The sequence below is a fragment of the Nuphar pumila genome, chromosome 11, assembly GCF_984573655.1.
Source record: "Nuphar pumila chromosome 11, dmNupPumi1.hap1.1, whole genome shotgun sequence".
NCBI classification, from domain to species: Eukaryota; Viridiplantae; Streptophyta; class Magnoliopsida; order Nymphaeales; family Nymphaeaceae; genus Nuphar; species Nuphar pumila.
Window position 1 is genome coordinate 95,177,079 of NC_143259.1, and position 17,634 is coordinate 95,194,712.

At 38.4% G+C, this 17,634-nt stretch overlaps 1 protein-coding gene and 1 long non-coding RNA gene across 2 annotated transcripts; both read left to right on the forward strand.

Moving 5' to 3' along the window:
- Positions 1-12,778: 12,778 nt before the first annotated feature.
- Positions 12,779-14,776, forward strand: LOC149822531 (ubiquinol oxidase 2, mitochondrial-like). The gene is made up of 4 exons (XM_089981618.1): positions 12,779-13,204; positions 13,525-13,653; positions 13,730-14,218; positions 14,366-14,776. The coding sequence occupies exons 1-4, from the start codon at positions 12,866-12,868 to the stop codon at positions 14,423-14,425; spliced, it is 1,017 nt and encodes a 338-aa protein (XP_089837744.1). The 5' UTR covers positions 12,779-12,865; the 3' UTR covers positions 14,426-14,776.
- A 2,052-nt stretch (positions 14,777-16,828) lies between these two features.
- LOC149822532 (uncharacterized) lies at positions 16,829-17,634 on the forward strand. The gene is made up of 2 exons (XR_016426171.1): positions 16,829-16,968; positions 17,088-17,634. It is a non-coding gene; the product is annotated as an uncharacterized LOC149822532 (long non-coding RNA).

The window sequence follows — 17,634 nt, forward strand, 5'->3', positions numbered from 1 at the left end:
AACTCTTTACAATATTTTCTAAGCACCAAGTTGTCCACGTACAACTATTTGTTGTGAGAATCCCAATTCATCCAGGTATTATAGTATATGGATTTATTGATAATGGATTCATTGATGGATCAAAATCATGCCCAAAAAAAATTGTCATGCAAGATGAAAAACAATTTCTGAATCTTGAATTTGTTAAGTGTCATCATCAAGACCAACTTCTTCTTATTTGACTTATTTCCTCCCTAACCAACATGTTCAAATGCAAGTGGTTGGATTGACAACCTCTCTTGAGGTATGAGAAGCATTAAAAGAGAAATATGTTGCCCACTCACGATCATGAGTATTGCAACTAATGGATCAACTGCATATCTCAAAAAATGAGAGAAAAACTATCGATGAACTATTCCAACCAGTTGGCTATGACAGGAAAACTTGTGTTGGATGAAGATATTGTTCTATAAATCTTACGGTCTCTCACAGTAGAGTATGCAGTATTTAGGGTCTCCATATCCACTCAATCAGGCTTAATCTCCTTAAATCGACTACACAACTTGGTTATGACAAAAGAGACATATAGTTGAATCTACCACTGCAAATCATGGCATTACCCCAGAAGCAAATTTTAATCAAAGAGCCAACAACAATTTCAACAATTTTGGTTGAGGACGAAGCAAAAACTTTCAACAAGGTGGTCATTTTAGAGGTAGAGGTCATGGGCATCAAGGTGATTGGACCTATAATCGACAGAATAATCAAGGAGTGAATTGACAATATTATGACAAATTCAAACACACGGCATGCCAATGTCATCTTATTTAAAGAGAAAAATCCATCTGCAGACTCATCGCTTGTAATCTATCAAGAATCTACCTCTACCCTTTCCAGTGAAGGCTGGTTTCCCGACTATGGTGCCTGGCATCACATGATGCCTGATTTGAATTCTCTCTCTCTCCATTCTAAGTACCAAGGCAATGACACTGTTAAAGTTGGTAATGGTACAAGTTTGCCTATCTCTCCTATTGGTGAATCTATATTTTTAATGCTGAAACCAAATTAGCTCTATGAGATATTCTGCATGTTCCTTAAATTAGAAAGCAATTATAATTCGTTCAAAGGTTTACTCATGATAACGATGTTTTTTTTTAGTTTCACTCGTCTTATTGTTGTGTCAAGGATTAAAAACGGGAAAAGAAATACTTTAAGGAACAACCAAGGATGGATTGTACCACGTCCACCTCAATCCTAATAACGAGGCTCATGTAGGAGAGTGAATAACCTCATCACGGTGGCACTATCGGCTAGGCCACCCTGCACTGAGAATCATCCAACAAGTTATCTCCAAATTTTGTTTATCTGGCATTAATTTGATTGAGTCTGAAGTGTGTGATGCATGCCAAAAAGGAAAACACTGTAAACTTTTCTTTACTGATAGTCTGCATGAAATTTATAAACCCTTATATTTAATTTTTGTTGATGTGTGGGGGCCTATCCCAATTTTTGGTGCTCAAGGTTTTAGATATTATGTTAATTTTGTAGATGATTATTCTCGATTTACATGATTTTTTTTTATGAAAAGTAATTCTGATGCCACTATATTTCAAAAGTTTAAAGCCCAAAATATTGTTGGTACCAAAATTAAATGTTTGCAAATTGATGAGGTGGAGAGTTCATGGTACTTGACCCATTCTTCAAAGCCACTAAGATTAGACGTTGTATTTCATGTTCACACACCAAAGAATAAAATGGCACAGCTGAAACAAATCATTATCATAGTTGAAATCGGCTTCTCCCTCATGGCTCACGCCCATATTCTAACCCACCTTTGACCTTATGCCTTTTTCAGTTCAGTTTACTTGATTAACCGTTTACCAACACCCAATCTTAAAAATAAATCACCACTTGAAGTTTTGTTTAAGCAACAACTCAATTACAATTTTCTTTTAGTGTTTGGGTGTGCCTCTTATCCTTATCTCAAACTTTACTGACATCACAAATTAGATTATAAGTCCTCTCATCATATCTTTTTAGGTTATAGTCCCAATTACCATGGTTATATGTGTCTTAACCCAATAAACCAAAAGGTCATTGTGTCTTGTCATGTAGTGTTTAATGAAGAATCCTTTTCGTTTCAAAATGTGAAGTATTCTTCTCAAACTCACCAAGATCATCATCTACATCCTATAACCATAGTTGATGCTCCTCTCTCAAACCCTACGATAACGGTCATCCAGTCTCCCCATCTAGTTATGTCACTCCCATCCTCTTCCATAGCCACATCTTCTCCCATCGCAGAGGACATGATCACTGTTATAACTCCTCAGATTCTACCCTCTCCTCAATTACCTTTTCCATCCCCTACACACACTCATCCCATAATTATTCGAGTCCAAGATGGAACTCTTAAGCCAAAACTTTTTGAGACCACCAAATATTTGTTACCTATTGCCTTTCTCTTTGAATTATTCACGAACATTAAGATGACCTCTTTCAAATAAGCCCCATTTGAAACCCATTAGCTTGATGTTATGAATATCGAGTTTTCGACCCTACTTCATAATGAACATGGTTTCTTGTTCCTTCAGACTCCTCACATAACCTCATTGGATGCAAGTAGATTCACTGGATTAAACAGAAAGATTATGGGTCTGTAAAGCGATATAAAACTCATCTTGTTGTTAAAGGCTTTCATCAGAAAGAAGACATTGATTATTTTGTGTAATACCCGTGAATTTTATTAAACAAATAAACTTGAAATTTATATCCTTAAGTTAGTACAAGGATATTTTGTGTCATATTTGTTTATTTGTATTTGGATCGCGGGTATCATATTTGGATCTTCAATGTTGGATCCCTAATATTCCATTCGGATCTTAGATATCGAATCATGAACCTTAAATTGGATATTTAATAATAGGTTTCGGTCAAATGGATCAGATCTCGGGTTCTGGATCCTCAATATCATTGTCAAATTTGATATTAGATCCAGGACGAATTGAGTGGATCTGCGAAGTTTAAATCAAATTTTTATGAAATTTTTTTATATTAGACCTATAATATTGTAGTGGGATTAGTATAGAGCCTATGCGATGTTGGGATCCATATTATTTCTTTTGGATCCTGAACACCGAAGATTTAAATAGGGTATGGGTCCGATTAAAATTTTACTTGGATCCATTGTAAGTCCCTTGGAATCCAAGATAACATAGTTGAATCCATGTAAATCTAATTTGGGTTCATATTCAAAATGCTAGTACTTTAAAATTTTAAAGTAAGAACCAGATCCGTGGATGGATTCAGATAAGTCCAAGGGTTGGACCCAAAGAGATAAGTGGGTCGCGAGTTACGAGTTTGGACGATCACGCATGTGTGTTAAAAAAAAGGAGATTATGCAAACCCTAAAAAAGGTTTACTTGTGAGATAACAAAGGGGAGGGGCAGCGTGTTTTCATGCAGCTGCTGGAGAGAGAAGGGGTAACCGACCCACAATGCCTATCCTCTCCCCCATCATCTCCTCCACACTCTCTCTCCCTCGCATCTCTTAAAACCCCCTCTACACTCTCTCTTTTGTTCTCTCTTTCTCGCTCACTCCCTCTTATTTCCCCTCTCGTGCACGATCTAGAGGAGAGACCCCAACATAGTGCATGCACGACATCATAAGGAGGGATTCACGATTCTAAGGTAGGAAATATTATGATTTTGTTTGTAGTGTTTGTGTTATAGAATGCAAAATGTAACAACACAACTCATCGGCATGGGTTTGAGATTTGCGCTAATGCAAATCTCATCCTTGTGAGTTTGCTACAGATCGAACAACGAGATTAGCATACACTAGGTTTTGGAAATCCATATTAACCAATTTTTATCTCATTTTGGGGGTTAATGGATTATGTAAAAAAGAAGAATAAGATGATCCCAGTTATGTTGAACTACAAAGGTGCTTAAGGGAATGAAACATTAACTTGATAAATCTTATGTCTGCTATCTGAAGGTGCGTTTTGTGTATTTTTAGGGAAGTTTTGGATTTTTTTATAGAAAATCTAGTTATAATTAGCCCTACTAATGAATACCAAATAGTGATAGCTACAATATGTGTGTGATCTGCATATTTTACCCTTGTAAATGAATGAAAAACTGCAGACACGATGACATGCTTTTGTAAATTACTAACTTCTATTATTGAATGTAAATGGCATGATCTGAATTTTCTTATTCCTACACAGACTATGGCTTAATTTGATTAATTTATCATGCATAAAGTAGCACCTGTTTCGAGTTTTTGTCTCTCATATCGGTTGAAGATAAAGCGTGGTGCATGTTCTGGTTAATTTTTCCTTTTAAAGATATTGAATGTTCTAATAGTTTAATGCTCCAGTAGTATATGTTTGGAATAGGATCCCATGTTTAGAATACCTCAATTTTGGAAATGTTATTACTCAGATTATAGCGTATGCAAGAATTATAAGTTTTCGCATGTTAAATTATTAAGCATGTACTGAGTATACAGTGGGTTAATCCAATATAAAAAAAAGTAAGTGTAGATAACTCTAGTGTTAATACACATAGCTGGGTTCTGAATAGTTAGTTGCACATGTCAGCATGCCTGCATTTTTTGTATCTTCCTAATTACTTAAACTCAATCTGTAATTGGTTTTGAAATAGTGACCAAGTCTGCAATGTTCATTTCGGGTAAGTTAAGGTTCCAAATGCCTATTAAGATGCATAATTTTTTATGCCGAGTAAGATGCATATTTTTCTGAAAGGTTCAATGCCCATTTAGTTGCATGTTAAATAAAGCTTTGATTTCATATGAAGCTGCATATTAATCTAATGCTCAATGCCTATTAGATGCATATTATGTTGATGTTCAATTTCATATAAAGTCGCGTATTTATCATATGCTCAATGCCTATGTAACTACATGGTGAGTGGATGTTCAACTTCATACGAAGCTGCATATCAAGTTGATACTTAATGCCTATTCAACTGCATATTAAGTTGTTGTTCACTTTCATATGAAGCTGCATATTAAACTAATACTCAAAGCCTATTGACTTGTATACTACGTTGATATTAGATTTAATATTTAATTGCATATTTAATTGATGTTCAAATTCATATAAGGCTGCATATTTCATGAGATGTTCAAATGCTCATTTAATTGTATATCATCTGGAATGATCGAAAGCAAAGGTGATTGAAGAAAGATGTATATAAATATAGTACAACATCCTTGAGATTACATAGCGTGATCTCTAAAATGAATCAATTGGGTCTCTGCTTGTTTGGCAAAAGCTGCCAACTTACCAGGTGTAAGATATTGTAAAACCTAATGGTAGGCTATAGGAAATTGCCTTTGGTGAAGAGAAATGACAATCTCTTAACCGAGCTTGTAGGTCGGTTTACTATGAATACATAATTGATAAGCCTGAGTGTTGAGGGACACACACTAGCCCTCAAAATTTTAAAAGGAGTACATATAAAAATTTCAAACATATATGAATACATTCGCTTGACTAGTTTAAAGGTACCAGAGTACTCTGAGTGGGTCTGCACAATTAAATGAATAAAGATCTGGTTAACACACTTATTTAAGGTATGAATGAGGATCTATTACTCTGGTGGTATGATTCAAATTTTGGGGAAAATCCAGTGTCTTTTAGCCACTCGGTTTAGATCAGGGAAAACCCTGATAAGATGAGTAATACAAATTAATAAGATAACAACCCACTCAGATTCAGACTTACCTTGAAGATGGTAGGCGGTACACAACTCCGGGGCATGTGTTTTTTGTTTCGAACGACAATGACTCGTTGATCTCTAGTCTTCGAAGTTAGGAGACTCGGACTACCAAATTTTGTCTTATACGATAGTTTCATATTCTTCTGCAGAAGTTAGGGATGCATCCTATTATCTTGGACCTTTGGGAGGTTCTCTCGGTCATTCAACCGCTCCCTTAGGATTTCAGTTTCAGTTAGACATTCGGGTTAATAAAACATCAATACAGAATAAACCCCCGAATGTTCTTTGTTGTTACGGTTGCCTTGGCCTGTGAGTACCCGCGGGATAATTCAAGAGAAACATTAAATTTTAACTTCTTATCACTCTGGCAAATGATTGTGAGCTTTATACATTAACATGTTAACTTGTGATTAGTTAATTGAGCATATAATTAGTTATTTAAACCTGTGATTATTTATTTGATTAGGTGATGATTCATGATATGCTTTTTTCATGAGTTAGAATTGTAATATTAAATAAATTAGTTTTCTATTACTTATTCATCTATGCCATGCATAGTATCATGCTTTACTATCCATAGTCATTCCATCACATTGCATACTTGTTACACAGTACTTCTGCAAAATCATAGTATTCCCTACGCAAACTGGTTGTAGTATGATACAAATTACTTTACTATTTTTTATGAAAAGAGTAAAAGATCAAGAGTGTTTTTTAGATGGTGTGCGGACCAAGATATATGATCTATTGTGTTCCCAGGATGTTATATTTCAATTTGGTTATTGTTAAATGTGTTATTCAGTCATTCTAAACTTTGATCTTATGTTTTAAACTTTTTATTTGAAATAAAATGAATTTTAATTGATTTGGAGATTCCCGTGACGTGCCTGAAATGCTTAGCCTGATTAAATTGATTATTTTCATTGTTGTTTTTTATAAAAAACTCTTAAAATTTGAGTTAAATTTCGGGGTGTTACATTTTTAGACATTCAACTTTGTAGTTAAACCTCCCACTATATGGGTGATACTCTTTGTTGCTTTAGGTTAGGAGTGACTTATTCACCAACTTGATGTTCATAAAGTTTTTCTACATGGGTCTATTAATGAAGACACCTATACGTAACAACCTTCTGAGTTTTGGGATGCCTGCTTCCCTCATGTGTGTGCAAGCCCAATCGATCCCTCTATGGGCTCAAACATGCTCCTCAGGCTTAGTACCAACATCTCAGTATCACTTTGCTACCTAATGGCTTTACAAAATCTCAGACAGATGCTTCATTGTTTATCTTGTAGAAAATGGTTGTTACTGCTTTATTGGTGTATGTTGATTATATTCTTGTTAGTAACAGCTCTCCTTCTTTTGTTCATAATCTTATTCGTTGACTCAATCTTAGTTTTGCATTAAAAGATTTCAATCATCTACATTATTTTTTGGGCTTCGAAGTTGTCAAGCATATAAATGATCTCTTATTATCTCAACGAAAATATGTGCTTGACATCCACCATCGGATGTCTATGCTTGAGGCCAAGCCAATTAGTACTCTTATGTCTACATCAGCTCGGTTAACCTCTGAATGAGCATCCTTTCACTACCCTACTCTTTATCGCAGTGTTTTGGGTGACCTGCAGTATGTGACTCTTACTCAGCCAGATCTTGCTTTTTTAGTGAATCTCTTGTGCCGTCAGTATATTCATCATCCAACCGTTGATCATTGGGCAGTCATGAAGCACATCTTTCGTTACTTAAAAGATACTATTCACTTTCGGTTACTCATACATCCATCAAGATACATCTCTCTTTCTATTTCCTTGCTGCCTACTTTATGGTGTGATAATGTGTCTGCAATGTACCTCACGACAAATCCAATTCTTCACAGTTAAAGCAAACACATTTAAATAGATGTGCATTTTGTTCGGGATCATGTTGCCAAAGGGTGTCTTTGAGTGTCTCACATCCCTTCTTCTAATCAACTTGCGGACATTCTTATCAAATGACTATTAGTTCCATGATTTAAGTTTTTACTGTCCAAACTCAATGTTCTTCCAAGCCCGTTGCATTTATGGGAAGATGTTAGGATCCATGATCCAGATCTAGTACATAGATCAACATCTGTAATTAAGAGAAGCCTAGAAGATCAGTCTCTCAAAGAAGATCAGACTCACAAGAAGTCTAAGAAGTCAAGTCCTGTTAAGAGAGTGGATCAAGGAGGAGACTCCTCTGAGAGTCCAAGTCCTCCTCAAAGTCCAAGTCCCACAGGGACTAATGTAAATCAAAGGAGGTTTCCAAAGGACTCCTCTAAAACGTGAGTCCTTGTTCAAGTGTAAGGCTCAGAGCCATTGGAAATGGCAATTGTTGTCCTATAAATAATCAATAGAGGACACCCCTCACAGGTGTGAGAGTTGTGGTGAGGCTTACCGTGGACCTAGGATCATATAGGTCCAAACCACATAAAATCCTATCATTATGGGGTTGTTGGGCTGTGTGATCTATATCATTGTGTGCTTGTTTATTTAGGTTATATATTATGCAGGTTATTAATTCAAAAAAGGTTATATAATATTTTCTTTTCTTTTTTTTCTGGAAGGGTGAGCTCTTTATATATACCTATTATCTCATTAGGTAAACCTACCCTTTTTTCTACCATAAAATTTGAACAAAATTACCTTTCTGTGGGGTTATAAATCTCACATATGGAGCAAAGGTTATCAGATTCTTTGTAAGATTTAAATTTGGATCGTACTGCACACAATTTGGGTATATAAGATATACATTTATACATAAAAAGGTGAGATTTTGTCCTATGTGAAGATTTTGTTCTATAAAATACTAAAACTGAATTCAAAACCAATTAGTAATTGGACTTGACTTTCCCTACCAAATCAGACTAAATGGACTCCAATTTGGTTGGATTTATACATTTGTGGGATTGGCAGCTCGAGGTTATCACGTTGAGCGCATGTCTGACCATGGATTTCAAACTTGTGATTTTTGGTCAAGTTGGTGACTTTTACAAGCCATCTCTACTAGATGAGAGGAGCCCTTGTGGGCCATGTCTGACCAATTCATAGTTGAAAACCCATCCACTTGATCGCAGTGAAAAGTAAAACCCATAATGGTCCTCTGTTGAGACTATCTTTTCAGCAAAACATGACTCTCTCTCTCTCTCTCTCGCGCGCTATATATATATATATATATATATATATATATATATATAAAGACAAAAATAACATGTTTGGTGAAAGACATTGTAATTTCAAAAATATGTTTACTGTTCAAAAGCACAAATATTGTTATTTTTAAAACCTTTTCACCTATCATTATAAGAATTTCTTCCGTCTCCACCGAAAATGCCTTAGCCGTTGTCATCGTCCACAGCAACCGTCATCTTTGACGCCTTGTCAAAAATCAATCTATGATGGATCCTCTAGTGGTACGGGTATGATGGATTTCAACGTGACCGGAGGAGCCACCACTTGGTTGTTAAGAATGGCCTGAGTATATTAATGAAAAACTCGAACCTCGAAACCTCGTAAATACCTTGCAAATACTAGAGTTACTTCAGATAAAAAATATAATGTTGCATAAATTTTTTTTTAATCAAACCAGCAAACCTTGCAAATACTTGATATAAATAATTTATCAAATTCGTATAAAATAAGTGCAAGGAAGCCTTCTTTTAAACTCTCGAACCTCCAAACATCGCAAATAATTGAAATATTTTGCATAAAAAATTCTTAAATTGGCATAAAAAATTTGTAATTTTTTTTTTAAACCTGAACCAACAAACTGCATAAATACCTAAGTTACTCTGCACAATTTGGAGGTTCGAGTATGAAAGAAATTTCACAAATTTTTTATGCGAAGTAATTCAGGTATTTGTGCAATTTGTTAGTTCAAGTTTAAGAAAAAATTATAAAGTTTTTATTTTAATTTATGATTTTTTTGTGCGAAGTAACTCAAATATTTGCGATGTTTGGAGGTTTGAGAGTTAAAAAAAAAGTTCTCTTGCACTTATTTTATGTGAATTTCATAAATTATTTATGCGAGATAACTCAAGTATTTGTGAGGTTTGTCGGTTCAAGTTAAAAAAAAAGTATAGATTTTTTATGCAAGGTAACTCAAGTATTTGCAAGGTTTGTCATTTCGAGTTAAGAAAAAATTTACAAATTTTTTCTGTGACATTATATTTTTTATCGAGGTAACTCAAGTATTTGTGATGCGTGTCGGTTTGAGTTTAAAAAAAAGTTTGCTCGTACTTATTTTATGTGAATTTGATAAATTTTTAATGCGTGATAACTCATGTATTTGTGAGGTTTCGAGTTTTCATCTGAAAACTCAGGTCATTCTCTACTGCCAAGTGATGGCTCCTCCAGTTACGGTGAAGTTCATCATATTCGTACCACCAGGGGTTCCACCGACGATTGATTTTTGATAGGGTGATGGAAATCAGACATTGGCTATTGGCGATGATGGCGATTATCGGTGATGATGGCCATTGTCAGCGATTGTCGGTGATGATGGCCATTGTCAGCGATTGTCGGTGACGATGGCCGTAGTTAGCGATGGTGGCAACTAAGGCGCTTTTGGTGGAGATAGAAGAAATTCACGTATGGAGGAAATTCATACTGAAAGCAATAGGTGTGAAAGCTAAAAAGGTCCTAAAAATAATAATATTTGTGATTTTGGACAATAGCTAAATTTTTAAAATTTTAAGATCGTTTAAAAAATGTCATTTTTATTATACAATATAGTCATTTTTCATATATATATATATATATATATATATATATATATATATATATATATATATATATATAGTGACCATCCAACCAAAGAAAGGTTCAAAATCTACAATCGATGATAATCAACGGCATTCCTTCTCTAACCATCGAATTTTTCATTTGGAATTTTATTATTTATTTAGTAAGAGACTTGTTTTGGATTATGTTTTTTTTATGTTTAGATGCAGTTTTAAAAGTGCTAAAAATCAACGGCTTATAATACTTTGTATCTTAAAGTTTGAAATGCATTGTGAGTCATTGCTTTTTCACGTTTTAGAAACCCTGTTCGTGAATCGATCCATAGGCTGAGAGAGAGAGAGACTGACTGACTGACTGGTGGACGGCAGGAGTGGGAGGGGATGCTGATGCTCAATATCTCATGGGAGTCATGAAAAGGAGAGGGAAGGCGAGAATGAGAATGAGAGTGAGAGATATGAGCTGCTAAAATGAGCATACAATCAGTAATGTCTTGTATCTTTAGCAGGGCAATCTCTAGCAAACTTTCTCTCTTTTACTTATATACCCACCATTCGCTCTCTCATTTTCTACTCTCCTTTTTTTTTTTGTGCTGCACAAAGAAATGAATTTTTCATTTAAAAAAATTATCATATCGAAACTTCTCGTCAGCAAAATTTTTCTTTCCTATCATAATTTCCCTAAAAGAAAAAGATTTCCATGAAACAGGAATCATTGCTTTGCTTCGTGAGTCTCCTTGTTTTTTATGCTAATCCATTTTTGTATTAAAACCTAACGCGTGGGGTAATTCTCTTATTACGATTGGTTGATAGGTGATCGGAGTAATCGTCTGATCACGTTTCAATGGTAGATCCAGTGCGTTCACGTTTGATGATGGACGGGTAAAAATAAAAGTAACCGAGATTCAATTTATAATCGGATTCAGATTCTCAAAAGCAGATTCGTATCCAAATCTAAATCCGATCCCAAACTGAATGTGAAACTGACGGATTAACTAACGTGATTACATATAAAATATATCTGATTAGCTGATTGGGATTGAATTTGGTATTACCTTTTTCCTACGGGTCTCTGACTTCGAACCCCTATGACCTATCCAATTGGGCTAAATCCACAAAGATTGGATTAGGTAATGGGTAGATCCGAACCTAGTTCGAGCTATATTGATCTCTAGTGTCAGTACCACCACGGTAAGGGTTATAAACATGTAGAAGTACGTCTGGAGCGGGCACGCTAAATCCGGCGTGATCACGTTCTGACTTAATCGGATTTGGAGTCAGATTCAGATCCAAAGTAGCAAACTGAATACCAACAAGGTGAATAGCTAATAAATGAGCTCTTATACGTAATTGATTTCAGATACGATCTAGTTTTTTATTTAGATCGGACTCGGATTTAGATTAGGATGCAGTAACCTTATACAGAATCCGGATCCGATTGTTAATCGGATGGACTTCCCTCTACCGAATCCGACTTATTGGGATTCTTCGTGGAGACTCGGAATAGCCAAACCGATTTCCGAGTCGACATAGAGTTGGAGGAGGCACGAATTGCGAGGAAGATGTCCGCGCATCTTACGCGTTCACACCATGAGGGCCAACGGCTGTCTCTGTACTCAGCACGTGCGCCAGCTGGGCGTGGTGCACACGCAGAACCCTCCACGTCGGATTATTTTAATCCCCCGAACAATTAATATTAACAAATTTTGCCATGAACGGACTTCACGGGTTGGGTAGCGGAAGGGGTGGAAACTTGCGGATCAAGAAAATGCAGCGAATAAGGAAAAGACGGAAACACCCTTGCCTCGAAGGATGTGTCCCTTACCCCCCACTTATCCTGAAAATTGGGATATTACCGTACGATGGAAAATCGAGATCTTTATTTTACATAATCCCATTTTATTGGATAAATGGTTGCTACTTGCCACAAATACAATAATAATAGAAACCCCAACTGTGAAGAAAACATATCTATGGTCTGGATGCTGTCTGTTGTGGATGCTTCATTTTCCATTTTGGGCAACTTTTGGTCTCCTTGTCTTAGAATAAAAAGGTTAGGGATACTTTTGTCATTAAAAAAATCACCCCTTTCTCCCCAAAGTTGTCATTCTTCCCACGAAGCACTCTCTCAAGTTGATGCCGACACGTAGGACGAATTGACGTCAGCCCTTGCGACAATTACAAGACCGCCAAGATCTAACCATGGTTAACTCTTAACTAACCCAGGTTAACACTGACCATAAAAGACGTCCGCCATTCACCCCCCATCATTCATCGTCCTTTCCTCTTCAATCTCTCTCTCTGAAAAGTTTTCGCAGTTTTCCCGGGAATCCGATTTCGTCTTGTGTGAGATAAAGAAAGGGTGGAAGCGTTTGGCGGATGGCGTCTAAGGTATCGACGTTGGTGCTGAGGCAGCTCGTTTCGAGGGGCCAGCAGAACGCCTTGCGACCTTTGTCTACGCTGGCCTTCCGATCGGTCGTGATCAACGATCGATCGTGCGGGGTGACGGACCAGGCCGGATGGGCTTTTTTTGCAACTCGGCTGTACCCGACTCGGGCGTGCAGCACCGTCTCGACGAAGGCGGTGGCCGCAGAGGAGGAGGTCGCCGCCGGTGGCGGTGACGGGCAGGAGAAGAAAATGGTAACAAGCTACTGGGGGATAGCGCCGCCCAAGGTGGCGAGGGAGGACGGTACTGAGTGGAAGTGGAATTCTTTCAGGGTGAGCATCCCTTAAAAAATATTACTCTTCTGTTGGTTTCTTCTATTCTTTGGGTTTTTTTTTTCTTGCTTCTTCTCGGGAAGAAGGGAAGGAAACGCCTCTTGTTCTCGAGAATATCGAGTCGGTTGCCGAAGCGGATCGTCGTCTGCGGAACCGACTCATGTCTGCTAATGGAGGAAGGAGAGTTTGGCTTCAAGGTGAGTCAGTCTCCGTCATTCTCACGCTTTCCTCCGTGAAAGAAGTATTCGGTTCCGCTATGGGCCTCTTTCTCTCTGTGGCCTTAACAAGAAGCATGCGTTTTCTTTTTCTACTGTTTGCAGCCATGGGAGACATATAAACCGAACCTATCGATCGACCTTCGCAAGCACCACGCCCCCACCAACTTCCTCGACAGATTTGCCTACTGGACGGTGAAAGCCATGAGGCTTCCCACCGACATCTTCTTCCAGGTATCTGTCTGGTTCATTTATTTGTTTGAAGCCCAGTGAGACGCGACTTATAACCGATTCTTAATCCTTTTAACAGAGGAGGTACGGATGCCGAGCGATGATGCTGGAGACGGTGGCGGCGGTGCCCGGGATGGTTGGAGGCATGCTGCTGCACTGCAAGTCGCTGAGGAGGTTCGAGCACAGCGGCGGGTGGATCAGGACGCTTATGGAGGAGGCCGAGAACGAGCGGATGCACCTCATGACCTTCATGGAGGTGTCGCAGCCCAGGTGGTACGAGCGGGCGCTCGTATTCACAGTGCAGGGCGTCTTCTTCAACGTCTACTTCCTGCTCTACATGGTCTCCCCCAAGCTGGCGCACCGCATCGTGGGGTATCTGGAGGAAGAGGCCATACACTCCTACACCGAGTTCCTCAAGGAGATCGACAAAGGCACCATTGAGAACGTCCCCGCCCCGGCTATCGCCATCGACTACTGGCGCCTGCCCCCCGACTCGACGCTCCGCGACGTCGTTTTGGCCGTCCGCGCCGACGAGGCTCACCACCGCGACGTCAATCACTTCGCCTCGGTGCGTTCCCGTCTCCGCCCACCCTCATCCCTTTTTTGTCTGGCACTCTCAGCCTCCCTGATTCGTCGTGTCGTGTTAACGATTTTTATAACTATGGTACGGTGCTGAATCGCCTATAAATATTCTTTGTTTTTTATGGCATTGCAGGACATACATTTTCAAGGGCATCAACTGAAGGAAACTCCGGCGCCTCTTGGATACCACTAAGATCTAATTCTCAGTTAAATCAATACTAATAAGCACCAATGCTCTGGTGGCATATTATTTCTGTTTTCTGTAAGATATCTCTCGCTTATCCTCGTGGTGAGGACTCCTTGTTTAGGTACATAGCGCCCCTTCGACTCCGACCATCAAATTGGCCTCCATTTGACAAAGCTCATCTTAAGCTGGAGTTAGTTTTTCAGTGCGTCTTGTAATGTTTAGAAGCATGTGTTCTCATTGCTTTCGTTTTTTCTCTGGTCTGTTTTTGTATACGCTACCAAAGCATTGGGCATTGTGACTTTGCACACTTCGGTGTTGTGCAATCTGTTCACAACAATATATAATTAATTCATTTGCTTATTTGGCTTAACTTTTTCTGCTTTAATTCACCTTGAGAACTTTTTTAGAGTTACGTGACGCCTTAGTGAATTTTGAATTTGTTTCTGTGATAAAAAAAAAAAAAGTTGTATTACAGAGGCGCATCCTCTCATCTATGGTAGCGGGCGACATGTAGAATGAGTAGTTTTTTTCTTTTATACCAGGAACCTTTGCGTAAGTGAAGGGAAACGCCCCCACGACCACCCTGCCTTGCTTGGCACCCACTTCTGGTAGTCCTGGACACACCTGTGCGCTAGCTGGGGATTGATTTATAGTCATCAATTGATGTTGGCGACTCTTTCGGTGTGGAATCTTTTGTACCTGCGGTGGTAAATCTTCTTAAGTTGAGGGGATGTTATGAGTTCAAAACCTACTGAGTCCCTTGCCACAAGGTTGGAAGGGGGTGTACTTCACGGTGGGTGGGTTAGGTACAAATAGGTTTCACTCGTGCTATAGGATCTGGTGTGGCCATAGGGTCTTTCACAAATGAAAACATGGGTTATGGATAGAGAGGTTACATGCTTAAAAGGGCACACTATCTTTATGTTAGTGGTGAAGTTAAACTTATCATTCATGAATGCCTACGCACCTTCATGGCCATGGCAACATGGAATGACTAGACAAGAGCAATATGTGATAGATATCAAGGCAGGATGGAGGGAACCAACCATGTGGAGAGGGCTGGAATAACTCAAAATGAAGTGTGTTTCTAGGTGGTTCAACCCTAGTGTATATGCCTCTTTGATTCGGTGATTTCATCCATACCAAATTTATGGACCATTGGGTATTACCGACAATGGTGTAAGAGCTTCAAGGGAATCGTGTGCTTCTTTATACCTGCGAGTTGATCACGATGACTTCTACTGTTGGCTCTACCCTACGTGCTACAGCACATAGCAAGGTAAGGACGACACCGGCTGCCACCCACCATAGGGATTGCTTCTTCACTCACACCTCTGAGCAGCTACTTGCCCTCTCGCAATCTCAGACCTAATCCCAATCAACCCTTCGCTTGGCCGCTCACTCATGCGATGACACCTTGCAAAGAAAAAGAACAAGAGAGAGAATTTCATGGTGGTGCTCTAGAGTCTAGAATTTAGACCAAAACAGCTGATGGGCTTGAAGGGGATGGTTGTAGACACAATGTGATTCAAGAAGATAAGCGAGGAATTGGGATCGAGGAGGTTGCCTCCGCAGGACTAAGGTGCATGAATGAAGCATCTGCTTTTCCTCTTCTCTTAGAAAATATCGCATGATTTTGACCTCAATTGCAATTAGGTCATTGATTTGACCGTATCCAAATTCAAGAAAATGATCGCCTTAGGGAACCAAATTTATAAAATAAGATATTTTTTTAATTTTATAGTAGGTGGATAATAAAAATTTTGAAATATTTTTGATGACTTTTGTGTATATGGTTGTGTTATGCATTTTTTTGATAAAAATGATCTTTATTTTGTCATAAACCGAGTTAATATGAGTTTGGAACAAGTTTATCAAGTTTTGGAGGCTAGGTATTTTGAAAGTATTTTAAGGGTAATTTGGTTATCAAGGACATAGTTGTTTGATCCTGAATTGATCCTATGGCCATTCTTAGTCATTTTCGATTGATCTAATGATTGTTGCATGTCATGAAATTTTTAAACTTATTTATAGGTAAGAATAGGTCCAAAGAACCAATTCAGATTTCTTTTGGCATGCAAGTGCAATTTAGTTCGAGCAATGCCTGAGCTGCCGCCCAGTCTGACCAACTTCAATAGAGTTGACGGTGCCAAGGTTAACTAGGTTCAGCCAGGTGGCTCTGAACCCATCATTGAGTCTGGTTCAGCCTTAGTTAGCCCAACTAGAAGGCTGTTAGGCCATTGAAGCAGGATCCGAATGAGTTCGGATCAGATTTGGGTTCCATCCCTAACTTAAAAAACACCTTTTCCTCTCTCTCTCATGACGTGTGTTCTCTCATTTTTCTTTCTTTTTTTCCTAACTCACCCCAACCCATCTCCTTCACCCTTCTTTCTCCACTGGCCGTCCGACCATCTTCGCCATTTTTCTGTTGGTGGCATCCTCTCCTCAACGAAGGGTTGCAGCCATGAGAGCAGCTCCTTCCTCTTTCTTATTGCTGCCATAGATGAGACGCCCCCAATCATGGAGCTTTGAAGGGAGGATGACCTAGGGTACGCCGGTCCCTCCCTCTTCTTCTTCTTCATTTGTAGTTCAGTTTTTCCCCTTATTTTGCTGTGTTTATGTTTTTTATTTTGGCTTCTTTTTTAATGTTGTTTGGGACGTCCTCAAGGAGGGCTAGTGGCAGTTGCGGGTGTGCCAAAGGGATCGTGTTTTGTGCATAGAGATTATGTTGGATTTGTAAACCAAGGTAGGTACCCAACCCCATCTTGGCGTTATTATGCATAGGTGTGGTTGTGTTGGCTGAATCCGAAAATTTGTGGTGGTTGTATTATATTGTAGTTGATGTTATGTTTTGTATATAGGAAATCTTTAAACATGTTTTTAAAATATGAGATTTCCTTTCTCTGTAACATAGTCAAACAGAAAAAAGAAATGTGATGTTCCTTTTTCTGCATTTTGTTTGGATGTAGGATCAAACCAAGAAAAAAAGAGAGAGAACTTTACACATGTTGGTTGTAGTGTTTTTAACCAGAAATTTAAAATAGAATGTGTTTCTTGATGTATACTTAGAATGATTCTGCATTCTTGTTCGGTATAAAAAAAAAGAAATTGTGGAGATATCAAAGTGTGCAATCTGCGTTCCTTTTGGACTACTTAGAATCGGGTTGCTTGTTTTGCACCTATGTTGTTGTGACATTTTATTTTTAGCCATGGAA

Coding starts and splice junctions, on each gene's coding strand:
- LOC149822531 (XM_089981618.1), top strand. CDS start 12,866: ATGGCGTCTAAGGTATCGACGTTGGTGCTGAGGCAGCTCGTTTCGAGG. Junction 13,654..13,729: donor CCACCGACATCTTCTTCCAG/GTATCTGTCTGG, acceptor TCCTTTTAACAG/AGGAGGTACGGATGCCGAGC. Junction 14,219..14,365: donor ACGTCAATCACTTCGCCTCG/GTGCGTTCCCGT, acceptor ATGGCATTGCAG/GACATACATTTTCAAGGGCA.